This window comes from Indicator indicator, chromosome 30, assembly GCF_027791375.1.
Source record: "Indicator indicator isolate 239-I01 chromosome 30, UM_Iind_1.1, whole genome shotgun sequence".
Lineage (NCBI taxonomy): Eukaryota > Metazoa > Chordata > Aves > Piciformes > Indicatoridae > Indicator > Indicator indicator.
In genome coordinates this window covers 3,657,171-3,682,658 of record NC_072039.1, presented here as the reverse complement: position 1 = coordinate 3,682,658, position 25,488 = coordinate 3,657,171, and the positions used below count along the sequence as shown (strand labels likewise).

The window sequence follows — 25,488 nt, the reverse complement described above, 5'->3', positions numbered from 1 at the left end:
TTGAGCAAGTCTATGAAACATAACAAAACATTGGCCAAAGGGAGAGAGAATGATCCTCAGCTGCTTGTCATGAAGGGAAGAATCCCACAGTAAAATTGGGATTTCATTTTGGCAGGCATTGGTCATTAGCCTCCATTCCTCACAATGCACAGCCCCAGGCTGACTAAAGCAGATCTTGTTCCATCTGCTTCTACCAAGAATGTAAAGTTCTGCATGCAGCAAGCACACAGAAGTCACACTCAAAGAAAACCAGACACCTGCAGTGCATACCAGCCCCGGTTAGAAAATGTTAACCCCAAGTGTGTGGTGGACAGAGTCCAGTTCCAGCACTGCTGTCAACCTGAGGTGCAGAACTCACACTGCAGCCTCGGTGCTGCTGGTGCTTCTGTTCCAGCTCTGCTATCACCACCCCAGAATTAAATGGATTAAAAGTTTTACTGTTTTCTTGATCTCTTCTGAAGGAAGCTCTCCCAAGTCTGCCAGTTCCCAGCACCTCCCTTGGACAGCTCTATGGGTACCTAGTTGTATACAGTCAGAGAACAGAAAACATTGTTAACAACTGCAGGAAACAAAAAAGAATCCCTAGAAAGAAACTCCAAACCCAGGTAAAGAACCACGTGGCAGCAGGATAACCTTGGAAACGTTTTATTAGCATTGTAAACCCCAAATGAACAGTGGCAGGCAGCACTCCCACCCCTGAAGAGGAACAGAACAGCCAGAGGTGGAGCACGCAGCTGTGCCAAGGCAGCTACAATCTCTCTTGAAAAGGGACAATCCTCACACCTCCTGCAACTCAACAGTATTTGTAACAAGAAACATATTAAGTAAAATGTGAAGTCTTGCTGCTCAAAATCCTGACTCAAAGCTCAGTTCTATTCAGGGACTCTGCTGTTGTTTGGATCAGGCCTACCAGAAGTGTGACAGTTCCTCTAAACAAGAGTGATCTGTGCAATACTAACCAGATTCCCTCAGACTCCTGTAGATGCTGGCAGGGAACGTGTTGCTGCAATCTCTGGAGAACACTGCCTTTCTCTCATTAGCTTTTTGCACAGCAATTAATCCCCTTAATCAGTCAAATCAGTTCAACCCTAGATCACAAAAGCACTAAGAAAAGAGAAAACAAGAAATTACCTTGTTAAATTTAATGAGCAAGGGAAAACAGACATGACATGGGTTGCCACCGTGCTCCTGCATGCAAAGACTGAAGTGCCTGAGCAGCCCTCAGGATCACCTCCTTGGGGCTGCAACACTGAAACCTGCACCAGACAATAGAGCAAGGAATTCTTCTGCTTATGGAAGCATCATGTGCAGGAAAACCCCTCCACCACACAGCCAGCTTCCTAAGGATGTTGTAACAGAAGAAAACAGCTCTGTGACGTCCCTGGTGCTGCCTTTACATGAGGCAGTGGTGCAAAACCAACATCAGATTTTCTTCTGCCCTCGCTGCTGCAGTTAATGGAAGTTGGAGCTTTACAGAGTTGTTGGTGTGGCCAAAGAGGGTTGCAATCCACAGGCTGTACTGTACATGCAGCAGTAAGCAGGTGATAGAACTCATTCATTATCCGTTTTAATCACTCAGGAGAGCTCTGATCCAAAACAATTATCCTGTAGGAAAGCAAACAAAAAAGTTACACTGCTGGGGTTTTTTTTCTTATGTCAAACAAGAAGCTGAAGGGAATGGGATTTTATATTGCAAAACAAGAATGTACCTTCAAGCAGCCAAAGAACACACAAAAGCCTACTCAAAGCTGATTTAATTCCCAGAGAGGCTCACCTGAATGGTGCAGATGAAGGCAGCCGTTGCTGTAAGTGGGATTTCTGACCTTCAGGATGTGTGTCTAAAAAACATGTGAAGTCAGCTCAGACCCAAGCAGAACACAAAGAGCACAGCACACTTCAAAGAGAAAGCTCTAGTTTCATCAGCAGCCTGCTGGATCACCTGCCACACAGGCAGGTCCCTGCTAGGACCACTGAGCTGCTTTTGTGATCAGAATCCAGCCTCAGCTCTGTTGCTACTGAGTCATTACACAGGACCCTCAGAAATCATTCTGGTCTCAAAACCTGAAGCCAAATCCCTACCAGCTCAGTTCTTCTAGAGTCTGATGGAAAATAGGGTTCTATATGCTAATGGTATACAAACAACAATCACAATGACAATACTCCCAGAAGTTACCACCAGCATTTCCAGAAATAACCACAAATTTGGGACCCTAACTGGAAGGCAATCCTGTTGCAGAGCTGTCTGCTGCACAAGTATTAAATGCCCACAGCACTGGAGATCTTGCGTCACAGTGAAAAATCAAAGCTCCCTCTCAAAATGTCTGCTGCCTTTTTCTTTCCAGACAAAATAGCAGTTCTTCCATGCTTCTGCAGAGCACTAAATGCACGTTAACTTAATGCACTTACATCAGCCCCCACCCTGTAACCAGAAACATCTTTTAATTGAGAAACGCTGAAAATGGCAACTTTTTACTTGAGCTGTAGAATACCTGTCAGCTTTGACAGCTCCTAATGGAGATGTGGCCTTAACAAAAGAGAGGAAACACTGTTACCTTTTGTCTTCATCCTTACTTCTAGTTTCTATTAAAGGAAAGTCAAGGGAGATGTGACAGGAGCAGATGTTGAAGGGATTCGATGGCATCAGCATACACATCAGAGGTACAAACCAGACCAAAGTCCTTACCCTGTGAAGCATGGAGGTGCCCAAGGCAGAGAGGCTGAGCACTAAGCAGGACAGACACAGTGTTACCAACTGTCTGCGAGTGCTTCTGAGGCAGAGGAGGCCACACTCTCCTTATGGAGACATAACAACTCTAGCTAGCAGTCCATAATACCTCACTCTCACCTGCCCCAGCACCCCAGAAAACTGTCAAGCGTCACTAGAGAGTGGAAGTCTACAGCAGCCTCCTCTCCTTTAACAGCAGAGGGTAGAAACAGCACCCAGATGGGGGACATCAGGAAAAGCAAAAGAAAAAAATAATACTCTCTGCAAGCTCAACCAACTCAGTGCTACCAAGATAACAAATGCCACTGCCCAGCACAGCACCCAGTAGCTTTACAGATGATGAGGACCTTCTGAGCTCCCTGCACAGCTTGCTGGTGCTCTGCCTCTGGCCCCGGCTCCACCTTCCTCTACTTTCTTCTTCTTTCCAACATCTTCTAGGTCTTGCAGGCTTGCAGCCCTTGAATGACAGAGTTTTGTGTATCACTCCAGGCAGGATGAATACAGAGCACTAAAAGACAAGCCTCTGGAGGTACTAGATGTATTTTTAATCTTACCCTGACCTATAATGGGCATCTGCCCGCCTCCAACCTTAACCAACCTGCCCCTCTCCTCCAAGAACACAGATGTGCTTTAGCTTCACATCCCTATGCAGAGTCCAATAACAGCATTAAGAGGAAGCCTGACTGCAGTGTGAGCAGGGTTTGGATCAAGCCATTTCTGAGCGTGGCAGTGTATGCACTGCAGGAATCAGTCTGCCCCATCCTGGTTATTGTGACATTTGCCTTCCTCTGTTCAATAAGAAAATAAACTCCTGATGCCAAATACAAGACTCTCTCGTGTTCCTCAGCAAGGTGCATGTTAGGAATCACTTATGACTACTCACTGGCATTTACTGTGGCACTGTTCAGTTACTAGGCTCTGATCTTTAGGTTCCAAGAACCAAAAAGTTCTCAGGGCTAAGAATCTTTTCCTTCAAGTGATGTACGTATGCCTTCTGCCATTTTCTTCACTTCCTCCTGCCATGACAGTACCACCATTTTCCCAAACTCTTCAGTCTTTTCTAAAGAGTTTCCTAATTCTGTGCTCTAAAAGTGCATTCTTCTTCTCTTCTCTCATCATTCTGTCAATTTCTCCCTAGTTTCTGTGAAGGCTTTGCAAGCCTACTGAAGTATTTGCTTTCCACCTACAGGAAACTACAATTAACAAAACATTCCTTTCCCTCTCAATTTAGTATGGAGAGTTCAGATGGATGTCTCCAGGCAGGTTCCCTGATGTGCTGCTCTCTAAGGAGTGGCAACCCATTTGCTGTAAAATCCTGCACAGGTCTGCACAGAGAAGATAAACAAAATAAACTTGTGAGCAAAGTGTCAATTATCAACTAACCCAAGAGTGTGTCCCTGGGGATGTTGTTCCATCTCTTCATCTCCAGGAACTGTATGAAGCATTCTTTCTAAAACATCATCAAGGGTAGAGTGAGCCCTGGTAAAAAAAAGATTTTAAATGGATGCTGGCAGGTTTAATTCTACACATTTCAAAAGAAAACTGTCATAATTATCAGGGTTCTTAAAAAGTTGGTTCACTGCAAGCACTGAATCCTGGTAAAATATACTGGAAATATTCTTCTAAGTCTTAGCAACACAAAGCAAGCCAAACATACTTTATCATCCTTTTTTCATACCTTTCTGTTTCCTCTGCTAGATTAAATGACTCCTTAGTCCCTGAACTGTGATTTCTCTTCTCGTTTCTCTCAGATTCTTCTTCTGACTCTCTGTCTTCCATTTTAATTTGATCAGGAGCTATTCACATAAACAGAAAGATTTTAGTGTCAAAGGTACGAAGGAAGATTATTAAAACATTAAAATGTGATTTTATTTGCTGCACTTGGGAAACATCCAGTCTCTACTTCTCAATTACTCTTTCCTCAGTCACCTGATTTTCTACCAGTTAAGGAGATTCACAGTTCAAGGTGGCCAGTAGCAAGACCTAGATAAATATTTTACTGCAACACATTTTTAGATTCACAGGACTGAATGTTTTGCTCCATACCAAAAATGAAAAATGCATGTGGAAATTAATCTTTAATCTTTCCCCTTACAATCCCAGATACAGAAGTAAAATCAAAAGAGAACCTGTGGCTGTTGGCTTTGTTACCCTACTTAGCAAAATCCAACGATATTCCCCCTCCCAAGACTTATCTCAGTTAAGTTCTGTTCCCTACAGCATCTGAATATATTCAGCCACCTTCTGCTAAGTGCCGATAAGCAGGAAGCAGTAGGCTGTCACCAAAATGGAGTCTGAAATAGCTGTGCTTTATGCAAATACAACAAACCCCACACTGACTGAACAGCAAGCAACACAGGCTGCTCCCTCCCCACCACCTAAAAACAAGATACTCCTATGAATAAAGTCACAGTAGCTTGGGAAGAGATCTGACAGAGCTGGAGGATAACACAAACAAGCGCCGGTGTCATTCTCAAGTGCTTACACTACTTAGGCTTTTTTTTTTTTTTTTTTTTACAGACTAACTCATGCTCAGCCTTTTCTCTCTTTTTTTTTTTTTTTTTAAGCTTCTCTTCACTTTCTGACTCATTGGAAACAAATGCAGAGCCTATTAAGAGTCAGGTTTTCTGCTCCTCTGACATGACTTGCTGTACATCTACCAATTCTTTCCACTCATTACAACATGCAGTTCCAGAAGCATGAGGATTCACTATGGCTATCTTTGGTAGGAGGAGAGGAAATGCACTATTGATTACCACAGTGGATGCTGCTCTCTTACCCTGTGACATCAGAGGCATTATTTCATTATGGTAAGAAACATAAGCACTTAGTGTGTGCTGGCCACTTGCTTGACTGAACTTCTCCCCCACGCCCCCCAGAATGGAAAGTTCTGCTCTGTGTTACACCAGCTGCCCACCACCTGTACTTGTGTGGGGTTTGCCACTTGTGTTTGAACACAGCAGACTGGGTAGCAGAAGAGTAACTCAGTTCAGACCTGCAAGCCTCCCAGAGCCATTAGAGAGTGAACACACAGAGCAAGAGAGCAAACACTGGTGCAGGGGGGACTGTTTGTGAAAACTGTGTGGATAACCTTACCAAGAGACTCTCAAGGTTCTGCTGAACCACAAATATCAAAAAGCTAACCCCTGGAGTTTACCATACAGCTGCACATACAGTGACCAGCATGCAGAGTAATTTTGCAGCAAAACAAGAGTAATTTTCTACTTGCAGTCTCTGCTGCTATCAACTAACCATTTATTTGCACTCCACAATCATGTAATCTCTCCTCTTTCAAGTCTTCAGCTCTGGAATCTTGCTGCTTTAAATGTTCTGTTAAAAACAACAGATTCCCTTATTGATCCAGACACTCTTTCTGAACTGACTCTCAAAACCTAAAGTGCCATATTACTTTATCCAACCAAATCCAAATGAAAAACCTTTACATAGCCTAAAATTAGTTCATGTATTAATCCAACAAATTGTCTCTGACCATTTCTTCACTTGGTGGCAGTCTCCACCCGTCCTTGTTTTGCTGAATGAGGAAACTGAAATACTAGGATGTGTCTGGGTGCTTCATTTCTAGAAGACCACAGGACCTATTGCACAGATTTAATTATCCCAGTGTCTGGTGTTAGTTTAGAAGAGATTGTAGTTGAAAAAAACAAAACACCAAAGCAAATTCTTCTGTAACACACACCAGCAACACCAATGCAGAGTTTTTACACTGTGCTCTGTCTGAGGATGTATGTGATTACAAAAAGCAGCATAAATCATGGAGTCTGAGGTCTGCAAAAATACCTGAGGGATGCAGCTGCCTGGCTCACATTTATTTTAAAAGAGAACATGCATTGCTCTGGGACACCATTGAAAAATTCAGTCTACACAAAATTCATCTCAGTATTAAATTCCATCTGCACTCAATAGTCTGGCTGCTGTCAGCAGCAGCAACTAACCACTGTGTGAAATGCAGAAACTCAAGGACTAACTGCCAGTTACTTCAGTTGTTGATGCCTAACTTCCTCATCATTGACCTGACTACAACTGATTTGCAAGCTCTTGTGTATTTTAGTGGTGAATGATTTGGGAGCAATCCTGACTGAAGACAGCTGGCAAGCCTCACAGCATTCTGGGTGAAGTGCCTCTTACCAATTTCATCCAGTATCTCTTGGGCTGGTGGAGGCAGCTCATGAATGAAGTGGTTAGATGCCTGGGAGAGTGCTGAGATGGAAATAAAAAAAGTCTAGTTAATTATCAGTGATCAATCCTTAGTAACTGTGATATAGGCTTACATTATGACAGCTTCTTGCTGACATCTTTCATTTATTGACCTGCACGAGCCTGGCTCATGCACATTTTATCAAATGGCCTTAAATATTTTTATAATGGAAAAATTCTTCAGAGCTAGACTTGCACATTCAATTCTCAATCCTGTACTGCAGATTTTAGCCCAGTAATATTCACACTTCAAATGGAGGTTGATTAGAGGTCAGAGTTCTCAGTCTGCAGGTGCAAATACAAAATCCATAACCCAATTACCCGTAGCAATACAGAGTTGTGTGCAAAGCCATTGATCTCTAGAAAAAGAGATGCCCAGGAGGGGGAAAAAAAAAAAGAAAAGAAAAAAAGGGAGAAAATAAAAAATAGAAGTAAAAGTACAAAATTTATTTTCAAAAGTCTTTATTTATTGATCATTCTGTTTAGGCTGGGGCTGGGTTAAGAGACTTACCTGATGCCTTCCTGGTGCTTCTTGAGGGTGAAGTAATTACTGGCAGCCCATCCTGTGTAAGATCATACAGAATGCAACACAAGAAGGTAAACTGAAGAACTGCTGACCCTCAATCCTCCCCTTCAACAAAACAAATCCCAAATGAGGTAAGCCCTTAATTAAAGCCTTGGATGACCAGTAAATTTGAAGATTAGCTCTTCAGTCAGTTCAGAATATGAAAAAAGACTTGGCATTGACAAAAGCAAGATGCATCAAAAATTCTGCTCAGGATGCTGTGGCCTCATCTTTTGACTGGCCATAAAATGCTGTCAGTTACATCATCTGTATCCATTTCAACACTGCATGGACAATTGGATGGGAATTCTCTGAAAGGACAGTGTCAACTTCTCTGAAGCTCCCACTCTCTGGGTTCAGTCTCTAATTATTAAAGCCAGGCAGCCCATTCACCACAAGAGCCCCCCCAAAATCCAGAATTTGTAGGCCAAGTTTCTCAGTGTCCTTCAAATGGAAATAGGTGCTTCATGCACTTAATCTTAGAATAAGATTTTAGACAAGAGAGTGACACAATCTAATCTCTCCATGGAGCCAGTCAAGGCAGCCCTGCACTGTTAATGGGCTTAATGAATTCCAACTGTCTGCTACACAAGCAGAAAGACACAGACCTAACCTGATGACAACACTGCTGTTCTGGCTGAACAAATTCTAATTTAATCTTTAAATGACAACTCCATCAATGAGTAACAATAAGAAAGGCATAAAGGCAACTATTTTATATCTAACTGTCTGAAAAGACAGTGAAGTTAATGCTGTGGCTCCAGAACACCTTCAATTCCAAACAGCTTACTGGAAATCACTACAGTGACCTTGGAAACTGTGAACTCCGGAGACAGAAGACTTTTTGAAACAACAAAGTTGATAACATTATGCCATCTCTGTGCAGAAAAAGGACAAATCTAATCCCCACAGTACAAGATTTTCTGAATATTTACTTGCTTCCAAACTATGAGATGGAGGCTTCCACCTTTGTTTTCTTCCTCAAGGAATCAGTCATTTATGTACTTACTTACCTTCCCCCACTAAGTTTTAAGAATTCCTCAGTTTCAATTCAGAACACACATGCACATCTATTTATTTTCATTCAGGTTTGCTGCCTGGTTCCACATAGTCAAAAGCCTGTAGCTCACAAATCCCTTGTGCATTCAGAGAGGCTCAGAGAAGCTGCTGCTGAACCCCACCTCTCTCAACAAAAAAATTCCTCTTCTACCCAGCCATTTTACAGATACTTTACCACCAAGATTATTGGTTCAAAGGCTGGGAAAAAGCAATTCTTTACAGCCAGGGGAGGGATGAAGGGCAGGCAAGGCCACTTTGAGGGTGGTCAGCATTTACATACAATGAGGTGCAAAGGGAAGCCAACAGTTTGTATAATCAGCAGCACATGCTGACTGCTTTGAAATCAATCAGAGCTTCTGTCACTGTGTCAACAGATCCAGGATTCCAAAATATTCATGAGGAGCTGGAAGTGTTTCTGTGCTTCTCAGACCTTGCAGGAAAACCTTCTAAGAATATTTTGGAGAATGGCTGACATAAGGGACACTTTCTATACTTACTGGCTCATTCAGGTCAGGTGAGCAAACTCCTGAAGCAACTGAGGGAATGTCAGTGCTCCTTTTCTCCTCATAGGCTGTAGCAAAGGTCTTGGACACGGTGGAGGAGATGTCTTGAGAATCACAAAAGGAAGCATCTGAAGCTACTTCATGGCAGTGTTTGTATTTCTCAAAGGCCATTGGAATTTTGTCTTCTAGAAGTTAAAAAGAAAAAAAAAATTATAGCAAAGCTGGAAAACTGTTCTTGGAAATCTTTTTGTATCTTGGTCACATTTCAACACAAGCAGAAAAAGGTTTCTTGTACTTCAACAAGCACCTGCACAGGAAACTAAGAAACTCTTGTCCATAAATGATCTCTACACAAATCCAAACTGATCACCTAGGAGTTCCACCTCAGATGTTATTTCAGCAAAACTTGGCCAACTCAGAAATTTTGAGTACTGTGTAACACCAATGTAATGAAAGTACAAACCCAAATTTATTCTCTTTAGAGTTCTCTTAAAAAACCACTTAAATTCACTTTATTGACACTCAACACATACTAAGTGCTTATTACATTGCTGCTCTTTAAAATGCTAAAATCTATGTCTGATTTATGAAGCCTACCAAGTAATTACCTTTCAGAGATCTTTCAGATGTCCTGTGTTAGAGATTTCTTTTGACCTAACAGGATCTAACTACAAAGTTGCAACTATCCACACCCAAACAATGAGATTTCAAACAGCAGGTACAACATTTATTGTAGTCACTTATTCCAAGCCTGACATTTCTCCACTGGTGCTGCATGAATGGATTTTCCAAGATTCACATCACTTTTACATTGGCAGAAAGGTCTAACCTCAGGCACAAAAAGGTTAAGCAATTCACTGGTCCTTCCTTCTTTGCCCTCTGCAGTTACCTGAGCCAAGTGGAGTGCTGATGCTTGTTGGTGCATGACTGACTCTGGGAGTTTTGCAATCCACATCCCTGTAGTAGTTCTCCTGCTCACAGTGGATACTTGACAAATCCTGAATATCTGTCACTGATCTGAAGTATTGGAAGATGTTCTGACAGTTACAATAGCAATAGCCACTTCTTACACTTCAGAATCACTAAATTCTGCTATTTTGAGGGACTTCCCATTTTTTGTTCAATCTTATCTAGTTTTCCAGAAGGAAAAGAGACATTCCCTTTGAAAACTTCCTACTGAATTCTTGGAGGGTTAAAGATCACCATCTTCAATATCCTTGCAGAGACAGAAAGGGTTGATTATTTCCCTTCCTTTAGAGAATTGCTTAGTATGAATAATCCTCCTATAAATCAAGATCAGGAAACAGCCTCCAAGAAAGGGCAAAACCTTCAAGTGTGAACCTCTAAGCAGAAAATGCTCTCCCAAAGCTGAGGGAAGATCCCAAGGTTTAATCAAAATCAGCAATTCATGGTTGGACTTGGTGATCTTAGAGGTCTTTTCCAACCTAAACAGTTCTGTGGTTCTAAAATTGATTTAGCTACATTCTAATGATTTGCTCTTTAAAGCGATTTTATTTCTTCTGTGCAACACAGACAGAAGAAAGAAGGAAACCCAACACTTCAATGAGAAGCACAGCCAGATTTCCACTAAGTTAATTACTTTATGACAATATTTCAAACCAAGGACAACTCTATGGGATAGCTCTTTTATACTAATCTCCTAACATATCAAGAGAAAATATTCTTTCAATACTTCTGATGTTTTCTCTCAGCTTTCATCTGTTTCATCTTCCTGGTTTACATCAACATAAAACTTTGACCATAATGACCAACTTGCTGAAGTTTTGATGCAAAATGGCCTGTGGCTCTTACACATCAAGCTCTTTGCATTCTTCCTGTGGCTCCCACGGTGTCACTTCTTCTGCTGCTTTAACACTGCAATCAGGGAAGAAAGGTCACATTCATTCATCCTATCAGAGGATAAATCTACATGAATATTATGTATTTTAGCTTCCTGCCTCAGAAAGTTTAAAGGACTACCTGCTCCCTGGGGCAGACTGCAGCTCATCAAAAGTTTTTGCTTATAAAAAGTTTTTGCATAAAACCTTAAGAGGATGGAGGGTGCTAGAAGAAAAACACCATTTTAAACTCATTTGTATCCACCAAGGAGGAAATTTCTAATTGACCTGCAGTTTCAGAACAAAAGTGAAAGTTAAGTAAGTATCTGTGAATACACATCACCTCCTGCTTTCTCATGTTTTGGTCTCCACTGTCAGCTTTTCTCTCAAACTGTAACAACCCCATTCAAAGTCAAGGAGGCATTCAAAGGGGATTAGTCAGAGGGTCAAAGCCACAGTTCTCCCTCCTGCCAGCCACAGCTCAATTCCAAGGTGAAGGGTGCAACCAAAACAATCTTCACACTTTGCCTTAGGGCCAAGTATCTGTACTTTAACACTGGATCCTCCAGTGGACAGGAGAGTCCAACACTGACAGACAAGTTAAAGCTGCTCTCACTCCCACACTGAGAAAGTGAGCAGCTGCTGACTCTGGAGGAACACAAGACAGGCTGAGCTACAGGGAGGCCAGGAGCTTTTAAGAAGCCTTGAAAGCCACTGCTGAAAGACCTCCTATATAGGAACTGTTTCTCTTTAAGTGAAAGTACCCCTTGCAATACGGGGTGGTGATTCTGGCCAGCATCTTTGCATACTAGTAGAACATAAAGCTTACAAAAATACTGGATAGAAACACCTCATGTTTGACAGATGAGACTGCAAGACTCCAAGCATGGGCTAATGTTATCTGCAGGCAAGACACAGTGAGTGTACTTCCATTGGATTGTTCCCACAGGAGGGGAAAAGGAACCACTTGAGCTTCAAAACCAAAGCACAACGAATTTAAAACAGATGAGTGGATACGAATTTGAATTATCATTGCTCTGCTTAAGACTGACAGTTATCAGTGTAAAAGGAATTGTAATATATACATGACTTAATTCTCCTATTTTAGCTCCCTCATTAAGAAAAAAACCCAAAAAACAACCCCCAAATTGAACCCTGTAAAGGAGAAAAGCCCCTGGGACTTTTGAGTCCTTTTAGCATTTTCTTGGCAAGGAACTATGCAATGTAGATAATGATTAGAAAACACCATGGCATCTTATTTGAATATCAGATATGTCAGCAGAATCAATAGAGAGCACACTTTACAACCTCATTTATGCTTGAAGTAATGATGAACAGAAGTCTATCTACCTGGCTACAGGCATATGGCTGAGTTGTTCCACTCCTAGCACGCTGCTGCCGGAGTTCTGCGCCACTGCGCTGCAGGACAGGATTTTTCCTCCTGAATACAAATGACAAATGTTCCCTGTTATTGGGTTTTGCAAGTACAAAAGAAAGCATCACAACTCATTGAACAGGAAATTGCAACTTTATTGAATTTTTTTAGTTCTCATGACCTTTTGTTGTCGGCAAGAGACAAATGTGTTTTAAAGATGCATTTTCATAAACATACCACAGCTGCCAGCCAGTCAACCACTGAAGCACTGGGGAATATCCCAACATTTACAAACCTGAGCTAAGAGAGGCAACAGACTAGAGAAACAGCAAGGATCCTTCCATTATTCTGCACACAAACAATGTCAGCTCTTAGGGTTGTTAAGCTGGAGATCCTTCCAGCAGGAACAACATTAATGTGTAAATACAACTCTAATTCAGTTTCCAGCACTGTGGAAAGTTGCATAAAAAGATTAAGCTTAGCCCTAGGGTAAACCCAAAAAAGGTTGTAAACAAGTTTTGTTTTGTTTGGGTGTTCAATTTTTTTTTTAATGTAGAGAATTTTGAAATTATGTAGTTGCTGAAACACAGCAAATACATAATCAGCACACTCAGCTGTATTTCAGAGACTGCAGTGCTCAAACCTCCTCTTGCAAAACCCTGCATACCCTGAACTCTCACCAAAATAATGAGGAAGAAGAGAGAAAGTGACCCTGAGGAATCCAGCTCCAGACTTCTGACAGGGCTGCTGCTGACAAAAATGTTGTGCAGTAAGACTCTTGTCTCCCTGACTCAAAAATACCTTCAAAAGCAAGAGCACATTTACCTGAACCCTGAGTACCTAATCCTGCATCTTCAGGCAACTGTTTCTGTAAAAATCCTTCACAAGCATCTTCCAATTTGTCCTCAGCATCCAAGGTCTGAAGGAGGGGAAAAAAGAAGAGAATTCAATTTCTCTCAGGCAAGCTGTGAGGAGAAGGACAACTCTCAGAGGATGATATTCACAATAATCAGAATGGAGAGACAAACTTCAAGAGCTTTTCTTCAGCAAACAGCATGGATTGGATTTCATAGTCCATACAATGGTTCTGAATCTTCAAGAGATGAAGATTGGTTTACAGCTACTGAGGACTGTAATTGATAGTGCTGTGAAGGAAAGGCTAAGATTATTAACTGCCTAAAACTTTTCTCACCCACAGATGATGTAACTGCCTAGTACAGGAAGTAAGAAAACATGACCCTGATGGGTCCTGTGGTGTTTAGTGGTAGGGAGCTTTTGTTTGTGGTGTTGGTTTTTGTTTGTTTGGGGTTTGTGGGGTTTTGGTTTGGTTTGGGTTAGTTTTTGATTGTTGTTTGGTCAGGGTTTTTTTCAGGCAGGTGCGTGTTTTAAAGGAACAGGGTTATGATTTTAAATTAAATACATGATTTGATAGTTTTAAATGACTCTGTGTTTGTAGATATTATTTCCAAAGAAAAGAATTAGACCTGCAATTCTCCCAGTTCCTACGCTCTTCTCCAAATCAAATGGGAGCATAATGAAACCACGTTGTGTAACTTACATCCCAAGGTCTTGACAGAGGCTTCACTCCTGTCTTCTCTGTTATTTTTACTGCCAGATCTGAACTTCCCTGGGCAGTAGAAGGAAGGAAATAATCAGGAGTCAAGAATTCTTCAGACACATCAGGAGATGAATTAAAGGAACAATGTAATTCCCTTGAATGCCCCTGTGAAAGACATCACCATTTGAGATGCTTTCTCCACTGTTAAACAAAAGAGGTTTTAGTCAATAATGTTAAACAACACTGCATCAAACTGAAATTATATTTGATTTGACTGCTCTGAGTTTCAGCCTCCTGCTCCTTGCATGACCCTGATGGCTTACAGAACCAAACAAATCAAAAAAGGGGGGAAGTAGGGGGGATTGTTAGATCACAGCTGAAAAGATCAGTTGTCTTGGTAGATGAGTGTGCAAGACCAGGCTTATTAGCTGCCACTAGATTTCTTGGATGCCTATATTTACTCTAGAGAGATTTTCAGCTTGTTGAGGAAAGACTGAATCCTTAGGAATGGCTATTCCAGACTCTGCTTCTTCATCCTGCGATGGCGACCAGCAACTTCTCCCTAGGATGTCAGAACAGAACAAAATTATTAGGCATGAAATAATAGCACTGATGGAATATCAATGAGAGCAGACAGTAAAACTAGATTGTCAGGAACATGGAGAAATAATGACATTTAAATGCTCACATTGTTAATCTAAGCATGTGACACTTTCCTTGTTCCTTTATCCATAGCTATTACAAAAGCAGTACCCACTGTGCTGCTACAGAAAAAGCATCTCTGTAGTCCAGCTGAAAGAAAGAAAAGATGAAAGCATACTGGTGGATTTGAAAGCTTTGGGTCTCCCACACTGCTACAGAGTATTCAACTATGATGAAGGGTCTCCAAGCTCACTGGACATTAACTCCACCTATTAACATGTAACATTCATCCCAGTCTATTATTTATGTTCACCAATGACTAAGTGATTGCCCTGCTTTGGGGCCAAGACTCTGGCAAGTCAAACTGAAACTGCTGTAACAAAATGACAGAAGCTGGTATCTGCTGGGAGATGGAGAGAGACAAAAAAAGAGATTATGTTTTGTCTTCAACCTTACCTCCAGAACTTCTACATGTAGACTCTAAATCACTCTCCTCAGATTCAGATCTATGCTCACTGACTAGATTACAAGGCTCAACATTACCACCTGTCTGCCACCTATATCTTTGCTGGCCTTGACTGTTTTGGCGTCTCACAGTCACATGCTGGAAGGCTTCCTTTACACTCTCTGCTTCACTTTCAGATGTACATTCATTTGCTGGATGTGGAGAGCCAAGTTCTAGTTGTCCTGAGGCCACTCTTCTGGCCATTTGCTTTACTTCAGCTACACAAAAAGAACAAAAATTACCAGTTCACACAGCAGAATCGGGACTGTCAAAGCCTCCCTTGTGTTTCCTTGAGTCTGCAGACTTTGAAATGCTAAAATTATAGCCTGTAAATCCCTTCATGATGAAGGGAGCTAAACATGTCCTTCCATTTTAAGGAAAGCTTAAAACCTGCATAAATTGATATGCCCAAGTCTCCACAGGAGCAATTTCTGTCAGCTGCCATTCTCTATTTTTCATGCCTGTGCTGCCATCCACTGGTCACTGCCACACCACCCTTTCTAAATTCGTCTGCTGTCTCTCCCTTACATCCTCCAAAACAGGGCTAGAAATTCCTTGAGCTTTATAATCAAACCATCCTAATGTGCTTGTGGTTATTTTATGTCCCAAATGTGCAAGACACAGGATCCTACTCATTTGGTTTTCATCCAAGAGCAGTCAACGGAGCTTCAGCAATTAGGGCACCCAGACTTTCCTTAGCTAACAAAATGTGTGAAGTCTCAACGCACTGCACTGCAGTAAGACTTGCCCACATTCATGCCAACACTGATTTACTTACTCCTCCATTTTGATTGCATCATCCTTCTCTCCTCACTCCTTTTTGCACTCTGAATTTCAGACCCTGAGCTTGCATAGCACCTGTAACAAATGGTGATGAAATGCACCAGACTGTCAATGCACGAGAGTATGAAGTACTCCTCAGTCACTAAAAGGCTAGAAATTGGTTTGATGTTAATTAAAAGGCTGCAAGCAGATGATCTAAGAACCCAGCAGAAGGGGAAGAGTGAGCCCTTAGCAGCTTAGAAAGCAGTTACCTAGGTCTGTTATGGCTGAACCAGAGAAGCTGTGTGTTAAATCTAGATCTGAAAAGCTGTCAACTGCCTTCAGATAGTGTAGCTACATAAACACCAACAGACAACGACTGCTGTGTAGATGTGGTTTAGTCAGGTCAGTAAGGTGATCAGTGGACAGCTGAAGATATTCAGAAGTTCAGATTTGGATAACAACAATCCAACCACCACTTGAGTTCCATCTCGAGTTCATTACTTGACCATCTGAATATGTCAGCATCTGACGTATTTATCTTCTAACCAAGCATGTCCTTTGCCAAAAGGTCTTTACAGGTCCAACTAGAATCAGCTTAAAAATTGCTGCCCAAATATTGTCCTCATCTTCCCAACTAACTGGATATATGAATTTGCCCAAGTTTTACAGAGTACTTTTAAGCTGTACCTTCCACCCACATTTAGAAATGCAAAGGGACAACATTAAAAAGCACAGCAAACATAATGAAGTTACAAATGCTCTGCTGTCACTGGGTTTGGCAAGACTGTTCTACTCCCACAGCCCCTAACATAGGTCCTAGTCCTACACCAAAGTATTTCTACTAAGAGGCTGAGCAGAAAGGATTGGTTGGACAGTTATTAGACTGATCTCCTTAAGCAGTGTGACCATTTTGGATCACTGATGTCCCTCACAGTGGCATCCAGAATGTCTGAACAGCTCTCTAAAAGTAACTCCCTGTCACAGCAGATACCCCACCAGCTCTGCAGCTGACTGCCTCACTGCAGGGTCCTAATTCTGCAGATGGCTTCTGGCTTACTGCAAAAACCACTGAATGCCATCCTCAGACCTGGATGGGCAAACTTTTGGCAGTGGCTGTACCAAGACGAATCTGCAAGAATGAACTCTTCTGTGAATATGCTCAGAACTCACCACCTCTCCTCTTCACTTCCACTTGCTGCAGAATGTGAATCACCTCCTCTCTGACACTGCAAGTTGAACTTTTTTTTGCATCTTACAGATACATGTGGGAGTAAATGCTGAAATGAGTCCAACAAGCCATGATTCAGCACACATCAGGCATTCTGGTAATTACTAGCTGAACTCTCTATGGGATACATTAAGAACTGGACCATGGACAGTTTATTGCCTAGGTTATATTTTAGTAACACTGATCATGAAAAAGGACAACTCCAGGCCTTAGCCTAGGAAAATCTCTGCCCTGGATTAACAGCAGGTTTCAGATGTATGGAGGCAGACACTCAGAACATGTAGTTCCCAGAGCAATGAGTGGACCTAAATAACTCAAGATTATTCCTACAGCAAATCAATACATAAATAATTTCTCTCTTTCTCTTTGGGCTAAGCATGTCAAATGCTTATAAATAATATTGAAAATTACCTAGAAGCCCTCAGTAATGGCAGCTTAGACTTCCATAACTAAGTACATAAATGTCTTTCTCCACTCACCCTATTCTCTGACAGTCCCATCTCCACTTTAGTACAGGATTTTAGTCCCTCCCCAGCCACTGGACGAGTATTTTGCTGGGAGGGAAGGGGAGAAAGAAGAAATAATACTACAGCACTGCTGAGCTGACTATTTTCCTTCCTCTATATTATGTATATGATATCCACCTGCATTTTAGAAGGCAAGTTCATCTCTCCTCTTGAACCCCATCCATAACTGTATCTCTTCACTTACTAAGGAGTACAGAAGTGATAAACACAGTCTCCTTACACAACACTTTACCTCATGGTTTAGACTCATTTGATCATCCAGGCTTTTCACCATGCTGAAGCTGAGATCATGACGGTTTTCATTTTTACTCTTCTTCATCTCATGCAAGCACTCCCACTTTTCATTTGGAATTGCCTCAATTTCCTTTGCTGTCTTTGAAGCAGCTTGGCAACTGTTTCCCCCCAATGCTCCTTGTGCCTGACATGCTATTAATGGTGGAATATAGTCACTTAATGGTGGACCTATAGCCTTCCATAAAAAAGTATTCTCTCCAGAGAAAGGCTCATTGGTACTTTGAGAAGTGCCATCAGATCTGTTCCAGTGTGTTTCCTGAAAAACCTGTTTAGTAAGCTGATTCTTTTTGATTTCCTGAAGCAGTTTCTTTTGCTTTCTGGTGGCTTCCTCTCTATCCAGTATCTCCTGGGTTCTGCACAAGGCATCTGATGCTTCCTGCAACATGCTCTGGCCAATCTTTACGTTAAGGACACACTTGCTGATGTACTGGTCAGTTGGGGACACAGTCATAGTTCTTCTCCCAGCACCTCTGCTCACCTGTGCCAGTATGGACAGGTCAGAGGCCTCACTCACTGCTTCCTCCTCTTCTGTAGTGTACTCTGAACTTGACTCTGGAGAGCCACCTTCCTCATAAACTGGCTTTTCCTCACAGTGCCCTCCAGGGGATGCAGGAAGTTCCTCTTCCTTTTGCTGCCTTTTTTCATCCTTTGTTGTCTGACCTGATCCAGCTCCTTCTTCCAGTAATTCTTCTTGAAGTTCTGAAAAACTGGCAAAGATTTCATTGATTTCAAAGCTACAGAGGCTGTCATCTACATCACTGACACTGGGGGTCACTTCCAGTTCAGGAACTGCATCACTGATTCTGTCTTGTGCAACAGGCTGTAGACTGGTGGATGCCTCTTGGTCCACTAAAGCACTGCTCTCCTCAGGAGAAGGAGAGTATCTTGGGGCAGTAAAGCTGTCTGGAAAATTTAATTTTAAGTGTTAAGCCATTTCTCCAGATGTCCATTAGAACACTTTGCTTTCATGCATTCAGGTCACATCTTTTAGAGATTACATGAGCAGCATCTAACAGCCCTGCTGGAAACAGTGTGCCTCAGCTTCAACCAACCAGACTTAGCATCTTGAGCTTACCTTAGCAGCTAGGGTGGTAGCTAGAACCCAAAGCTAACTGCTTTCTCTTTTTGAACTATAACACACAGTCTGTACATGCTCACATTTTAGTTACTTTTATCAGACCTTTAAGGACTGAAGAACACAAGACATCTTGCTAGAAGAAACTCACCAGCCTCAGCTATCTCCTTTTCCTGCAGTGTCTGTGTTCTCTTCTGGTAACTAAAAGCTGAAGCCAAACAGATGTTCACATCTGCAAAAACAGCACGTCTTTGTGCTTTTGACAGTTCATCAGCACTACCAGTCTGAGACTTGGCTATGTCCTGTAATACAAAACATGCAATAAAAGACAACTACATTTGACAGTTCAATGTCTCAGCTTCCTCTTTTAAGGAAAAGGATACTCAGAAAAGGATACTCAGTGTTTCAACTGCCCCCACCTAGATTTAAGCAAAACAATTTGAATCTGAATGGAGAGAAAACTCTGCAGTATTGAATACATGAAAGGCTACAATCCTGCAAGTCACCTTTAAGTCATTTTTCATCTTATATTGAATGTCCTGAAGTTTCATGGAGCGGTTCTTCTGTTTAGGCTCTAGCCCTGACCTTGTGATATCATAATAGGGCATAGGAAGTCTGGCATCTGCTTCTAACTGTTGTCCTGAAATAATCAGTTGCTTAATAACTGAGTCTTCAAGGCCTTTCCATGGAGGGGTCTCTGCAAGACATAAATACAGACTTTGTCACAAGCTGTCTATCAAAGTTAATGAAACTAAAAGAAAAAAAAAAAGGAGAAAAGAAAAAAAAAGGAGAAAAGAAAAAAAAAGGAGAAAAGAAAAAAAAAGGAGAAAAGAAAAAAAAAGGAGAAAAGAAAAAAAAAGGAGAAAAGAAAAAAAAAGGAGAAAAGAAAAAAAAAGGAGAAAAGAAAAAAAAGGAGAAAAGAAAAAAAAAGGAGAAAAGAAAAAAAAGGAGAAAGAAAAAAAAGGAGAAAAGAAAAAAAAGGAGAAAAGAAAAAAAAAGGAGAAAAGAAAAAAAAAGGAGAAAAGAGAAAAAAAAGGAGAAAAGAGAAAAAAAAGGAGAAAAGAGAAAAAAAAGGAGAAAAGAAAAAAAAGGAGAAAAGAAAAAAAAGGAGAAAAGAAAAAAAAGGAGAAAAGAAAAAAAAGGAGAAAAGAAAAAAAAGGAGAAAAGAAAAAAAAAGGAGAAAGAAAAAAAAGGAGAAAAGAAAAAAAAGGAGAAAGAAAAAAAAAGGAGAAAAGAAAAAAAAAGAAGAAAAAAGAAAAAAAAAAGGAGAAAAGAAAAAAAAAGGAGAAAAGAAAAAAAAAGGAGAAAAGAAAAAAAAAGGAGAAAAGAAAAAAAAAGGAAAAGAAAAAAAGAAAAAAAAAAAAGGAGAAAAGAAAAAAAAAGGAGAAAAGAAAAAAAAAGGAGAAAAAAAAAAAGGAGAAAAGAAAAAAAAAGGAGAAAAGAAAAAAAAGGAGAAAGAAAAAAAGAGAAAGAAAAAAAGGAGAAAAGAAAAAAAGGAGAAAAGAAAAAAAAGGAGAAAAGAAAAAAAAAGGAGAAAAGAAAAAAAAAGGAGAAAGAAAAAAAAAGGAGAAAAGAAAAAAAAGGAGAAAGAAAAAAAAGGAGAAAAGAAAAAAAAGGAGAAAGAAAAAAAAAGGAGAAAAGAAAAAAAAAGGAGAAAGAAAAAAAAAGGAAAAGAAAAAAGGAGAAGAAAAAAAGGAGAAAAGAAAAAAAAGGAGAAAGAAAAAAAAGAGAAGAAAAAAAAGGAAGAAAAAAAAGGAGAAAAAAAAAAAGGAGAAAAGAAAAAAAAAGGAGAAAAGAAAAAAAGGAAAAAGAAAAAAAAGGAGAAAAGAAAAAAAAAGGAGAAAAGAGAAAAAAAAGGAGAAAAGAAAAAAAAAGGAGAAAAGAAAAAAAAGGAGAAAAGAAAAAAAAAGGAGAAAAGAAAAAAAAGGAGAAAGAGAAAAAAAGGAAAAGAAAAAAAAGGAGAAAAGAAAAAAAAAGGAGAAAAGAAAAAAAAGGAGAAAAGAAAAAAAGGAAAGAAAAAAGGAGAAAGAAAAAAAAAGGAGAAAAGAAAAAAAAAGGAGAAAAGAAAAAAAAAGGAGAAAAGAAAAAAAAAGGAGAAAAGAAAAAAAAGGAGAAAAGAAAAAAAAAGGAGAAAAGAACCAAAGGCACTGAAGCATTATTGTCTGCACATTCCCTGATTTACAACCACACAAGCACTCAGTCCAGTCTGGCACCTCCTCCCTTTAAAAGGAGCTAACAGCAATCTCCCAAGGCCAGCTACACTGCAAATCATGCTCTGGATTCTTTATTACCAACTAGCCATCTGAGGGTGTAATTTTTAGGATAATTGTTTATCCCATTTCACCATTAAACAGTCAAGGTCAATACATAATACATGACATTTTCTGAGCAGATGAAAGCTGCACAGGCTTGCTCTGCACTTTGTGAAGTTAGCTGAATGTGCTGCTGTCCTCATATGAAGAAGCAAGATAAACCAGCAGGAAAATACCATACCCAAAATTGATCTGTCTAATTCCAACCATGAACCTCATCCTTTAGTTATGTAATTTGAAGTTTCCTTATTAGATTTTACAAAAGTTTCCAGTAGCCTTTGCTACTGTCATTAACTTCAGGGTTTCTTTTCCAGGTTAACTCTGTATGAGCCATCAGAGCAAGGTTTTACAGGCACCTAGGGGAATCAAACAGGCATTCAGTGGGCCACCCTTGTGACTACAGCCCAAACCCACAGATGTACCTGTCAAGGCTTCCTGCATTAGCACACAGAAGCTGTAAATATCTGATTTGACTGTGACAGCTTTTTCAAGGATTACTTCAGGAGAGCACCACCTGTAGAGCTGGACTGGGACAGGAACACGTGTCAGATCACTGTGTGCTCCACCATCTTTGCTGCACGAAGAGAAGAAAGTTGTGAGTTGGGACACAGAGCACACTCGACTAGAAGGCATCTCTTTTGGAACTGAACACCTCAGTTTGTTTTATCTGTCTTTAGTTTAAATACTTAAGAAGTCCAGAACATACTTGAAAGAAAAAAAAAAAGGTGTAATAGTTTCACACCAATAAATGTATTTTGACACATTACAGAAACCGAAACAAAACAAATCAAAACACCTCCTTTAACAAGTTTACACTCAAAAGGGAATCTGAGAAAGCTGAAAAATTCCCAGTAGAGATTTTATAAGCAACCCTTTAGCTCTGGCCAGTGTTCTCTGACTGCAGACAAAACACAACCAGGTGCTACCTAGACTGGCAACACTCAGTCTGTGACGTTTATGTATGTCTAGGAGATAACTTCCTCCTCACGACTAACTAGTTTTTGTTAGCCAAGAAATTGTCACAATATATTAACCAATTGAGTTTGCAAGGAGGTTGAGGAAGTATCTTTGCACCTTTCAGGATACTACCATCAGCAAATTTTTGTTTATTTATCAACTCTGCTCTCTTGCATTACAGTCTAACCAGCCATATACTTCCTTTCCAATCAGGCTGCACTACAGGAAAGAAGTAAAAATTGTATAAAAGTACTCATTTATGAAAATGAAATTACTGGTGTCCCACATGAAAGAAATAATCTTTTTGTCACTGGTGGCAGTTAATTACTACCAGTTCAATGAGGTGTGGAATCTTCAATCATTTTAGGTAATCTTCTATAAGCACAAGTTCAGTGTAACAAGAGGGGACTTAAATTATTTCCAGGCCAGCAACAGAATTAGTGAATCAAAGCAGAATTTAATCTCTGTTCTAGAAGATTAGGTTCTGTTTCTCTGTGATGGTACTTTTATGCTCTAGTAAAAAGCTCCTTCTCTAGTTTCTATTTTCAGATAGTTATAGAAACTTAAGTCCAGCCAAAACTTGCTGCACTGCCTGTGGCAAAGTTAATGTCCCTGAGCAGCAATAATTTGGAGTTCTTCACTGCCTGACTCAGAGGCAGGAGCCATCAAGAGAGGCACTTCAGTAGAATTTAACACTGCATTTGATTTCAGTTGTGTCTATCCCTTTCATAGGAGCAGTGAGGAAGCTCTTTACCTCTCTATCATGTATTCCAAGTTGCATAGCTTTGCCACCCCAGAAGAAAGCATCTGAACAGCATAGGAGGTAAGTGAACGGTGGATAAAGCCATGGGAGTGCAGGAAGCGCAGAGCGTCGCTGACCTGAAGCAGCATGTGCAAGAGCGTCTCCATGTGCAGCACTGGGAATTCTGTACGCTGGAAAAAAGCACCAAAAAAACCCCAAAGTACCAAATCTGCACTGCAGGTCCTTAAGGCTTGATGTAGGGAACATTGTTACTATACAGAAGGTGGCAAAGAAAGTCAATATGGTACAAATTGTAGCATGAAGAATTATTCAAGGGCAAAAGCTGGTCTCACCGTGCTTGCAGCATACAACCATGTGCAGAAGGTCAAAGGTTCAACAGAATTCAACAGCAGCCTTTTTAAAACTGACACCAAACAAGGAAAACGATGGAACTGCACCTAAAAATGACCTAAACTGTCTGCCAGTGACCAATTTCACCTGCTCACACTGAGTATCTGACACTGTGCAAACCTGGGTACACAGGCTGATGATGATGCACTGCTCTTTGAGACAAGATGGCAGAAGCAGTCACTGAATGTCTTCTTAATTAATTACCATTAAAACCCCCAAGCAGTGCAGTTACCCTTTCATGAAGGATGCTGTACAGAGAGCCAACATTGACTCGTTCATACACTAAACGGGTTTTCTCCAAGTCCCTAGACAGACAGACAGACATCAGCTGCAGCAGATGAGGATGACGGAGTTTACTGCAAAGGGAGAGGCAAAGAAAATACATTGTAAGGTAAGTCTCAGACTGGAACAGTCCTGCCTGGCCTTCTGGGTGTTTTTACCAATACATCATGAGTGCTTCTAACTTTTCCTTAAATACCCACAATTTTAAAAGACTTCTAGATCAGGAGGCATTTAGGAAACAGTGCTTCCTGTCACAATGAGGAGAATCTAGAAACAAGCCATCCGGCAACGTGCAGGGAAGCATTTATCCAGGCATTCAAGGAGAGAGTATCACCTTCTCCTGTATCACTCACTGGGGAGCAAGCAGGGAGCAAGAGACAGGAAAGACACATCTGTGTTTCTCATCTGGAGAGGAAGTGTCACCACAGCCTAACAGCCCTCCCAAGGTTAATCACATTTCCTCACATCACTGGAGACACTGCAAGCCCAGGGGCACTTGTGGCTACTGCCCATTCTTTCTTACCTACTGTGCTCCTGCTCTGCAATGAGAAGATCAGCTAAGCGCAGTTTACTGCAGTTCTGGTGGGGCTCAAAGCTGAGTTCTTTCACTGTAACTCTGCTGCTTCCCCACATTAAGCTACAAGGAGAAGAGGAGGAATTTCTATGGAATGCTGTCTGCAGGGTTGTTTTTTTTTTTTTCCAGATACAGAACTACTTCAAATAATTTTGTCATTCTGAAATGCTCTGGTGCTGTCTGCTACTGACCCCAAGGGGGTCTAAAGAAGATACCAATCAGTGGATTTCAGAAAACCAACTGCAGTCAGAAAGCAGTGGATGAATATAGAATAGACAAGGAAAACTATCTAAACAAAGCATCTGGTAAAACAACTTGCTGGTAAATACTAACAGAGACACACTAAGTGGGGCTAAAATCCCTTTGATGCCACTTACTTTGTCATCATCATGTATGGTCCAACATGGTAAGAAAATGCTGGTTCATCATCTGCCTGAACCACATCTTTTTCCCCAATAATAGGGAGAGATGACAAGTACCCCAGATGCCCACTGCCTGCAAGATAAAACTGAGACCACACCAGAGTATAACCAAAAGGAAGATGCAACAGTTCCCAAGATCTGTTGCATGTCACAAACTCACTAAGAACTTGAGTGCAATCACTGCAGTGAGAGCATCAGAATTCAGTTCAAAAGATCTCTCTGTCAAAAGTTCAACTTTCTAGAGAAGCTGAAACAGGGAAGCAGACAGAGTCATTAACAACTCTCCCAGGTGACATTTAACAAGGGAGTTTCTATTGCCTGTTCCAGAATGGCTTCCTGGAGCAGGGCACACTAATGACTAAAGGTCTGACAATTTGGGCTCTTCACCACTTCAGCAGAAATAAGAATGCACTAAAAGGTAAAAATAACACAGGCAGGGTAATTACTGTGAAGAATATATGACTGAAAAAACTGTACTAATACCATTGGATAACCATTCTCCATAGCATCTTACCTTCCCAAAACCAAAGCTGTAAACGTTCTTGGCTGCACTGGCTCCACCTTTTAGAAATTTACCCAGAGGACTGTCCACATTTCTAAGTAACAAAAAACATAAGTAATAAAGGTAACTAATAAGACAATGCTTTGAGTAAATACAGAAAAAAAAAAAAAAGAGAGAAAAATGCAGAGAGTGTGCACCAGCCAGGTATTTCTAATGTTGCATCTGACAAAAGGTGTCATGTGGATGCTGACATTCCAAATCATTGTGCAAGTCATTAAAATTTGTTAGATACACCATTATGTATTTAAATTAAATTATATATACAAACACACAGAATCATAGAATGGTCTGGGTTGAAAGGGACCTCCAAAGGTCATCCAGTCCAACTCCCTCTGCAATAAGCAGGGGCATC

General features: G+C 40.7%; 1 protein-coding gene across 1 annotated transcript in view; it reads right to left on the bottom strand.

Annotated features, from left to right (window-relative positions):
- Positions 1-1,571: 1,571 nt before the first annotated feature.
- TEX14 (testis expressed 14, intercellular bridge forming factor) overlaps positions 1,572-25,488 on the bottom strand; it is a 32,208-nt gene continuing 8,291 nt past the window's right edge. Inside the window, exons 5-30 of the mRNA XM_054394530.1 lie at positions 25,089-25,170; positions 24,530-24,660; positions 24,102-24,215; positions 23,529-23,652; positions 22,898-23,076; positions 21,609-21,760; positions 19,381-19,571; positions 19,026-19,176; positions 17,738-18,702; positions 16,924-17,027; positions 15,764-15,843; positions 14,937-15,203; positions 14,300-14,400; positions 13,106-13,199; positions 12,256-12,346; positions 10,880-10,942; positions 9,957-10,084; positions 9,062-9,252; positions 7,452-7,503; positions 6,872-6,943; positions 5,978-6,055; positions 4,404-4,521; positions 4,109-4,204; positions 3,073-3,182; positions 1,775-1,838; positions 1,572-1,605 (exon numbers count right to left, since the gene is read on the bottom strand). Of these exons, the coding sequence (XP_054250505.1) occupies positions 1,572-1,605; positions 1,775-1,838; positions 3,073-3,182; positions 4,109-4,204; positions 4,404-4,521; positions 5,978-6,055; positions 6,872-6,943; positions 7,452-7,503; positions 9,062-9,252; positions 9,957-10,084; positions 10,880-10,942; positions 12,256-12,346; positions 13,106-13,199; positions 14,300-14,400; positions 14,937-15,203; positions 15,764-15,843; positions 16,924-17,027; positions 17,738-18,702; positions 19,026-19,176; positions 19,381-19,571; positions 21,609-21,760; positions 22,898-23,076; positions 23,529-23,652; positions 24,102-24,215; positions 24,530-24,660; positions 25,089-25,170 (3,832 nt within the window). The remainder of the gene's footprint in view (positions 1,606-1,774; positions 1,839-3,072; positions 3,183-4,108; positions 4,205-4,403; positions 4,522-5,977; positions 6,056-6,871; positions 6,944-7,451; positions 7,504-9,061; positions 9,253-9,956; positions 10,085-10,879; positions 10,943-12,255; positions 12,347-13,105; positions 13,200-14,299; positions 14,401-14,936; positions 15,204-15,763; positions 15,844-16,923; positions 17,028-17,737; positions 18,703-19,025; positions 19,177-19,380; positions 19,572-21,608; positions 21,761-22,897; positions 23,077-23,528; positions 23,653-24,101; positions 24,216-24,529; positions 24,661-25,088; positions 25,171-25,488) is intronic.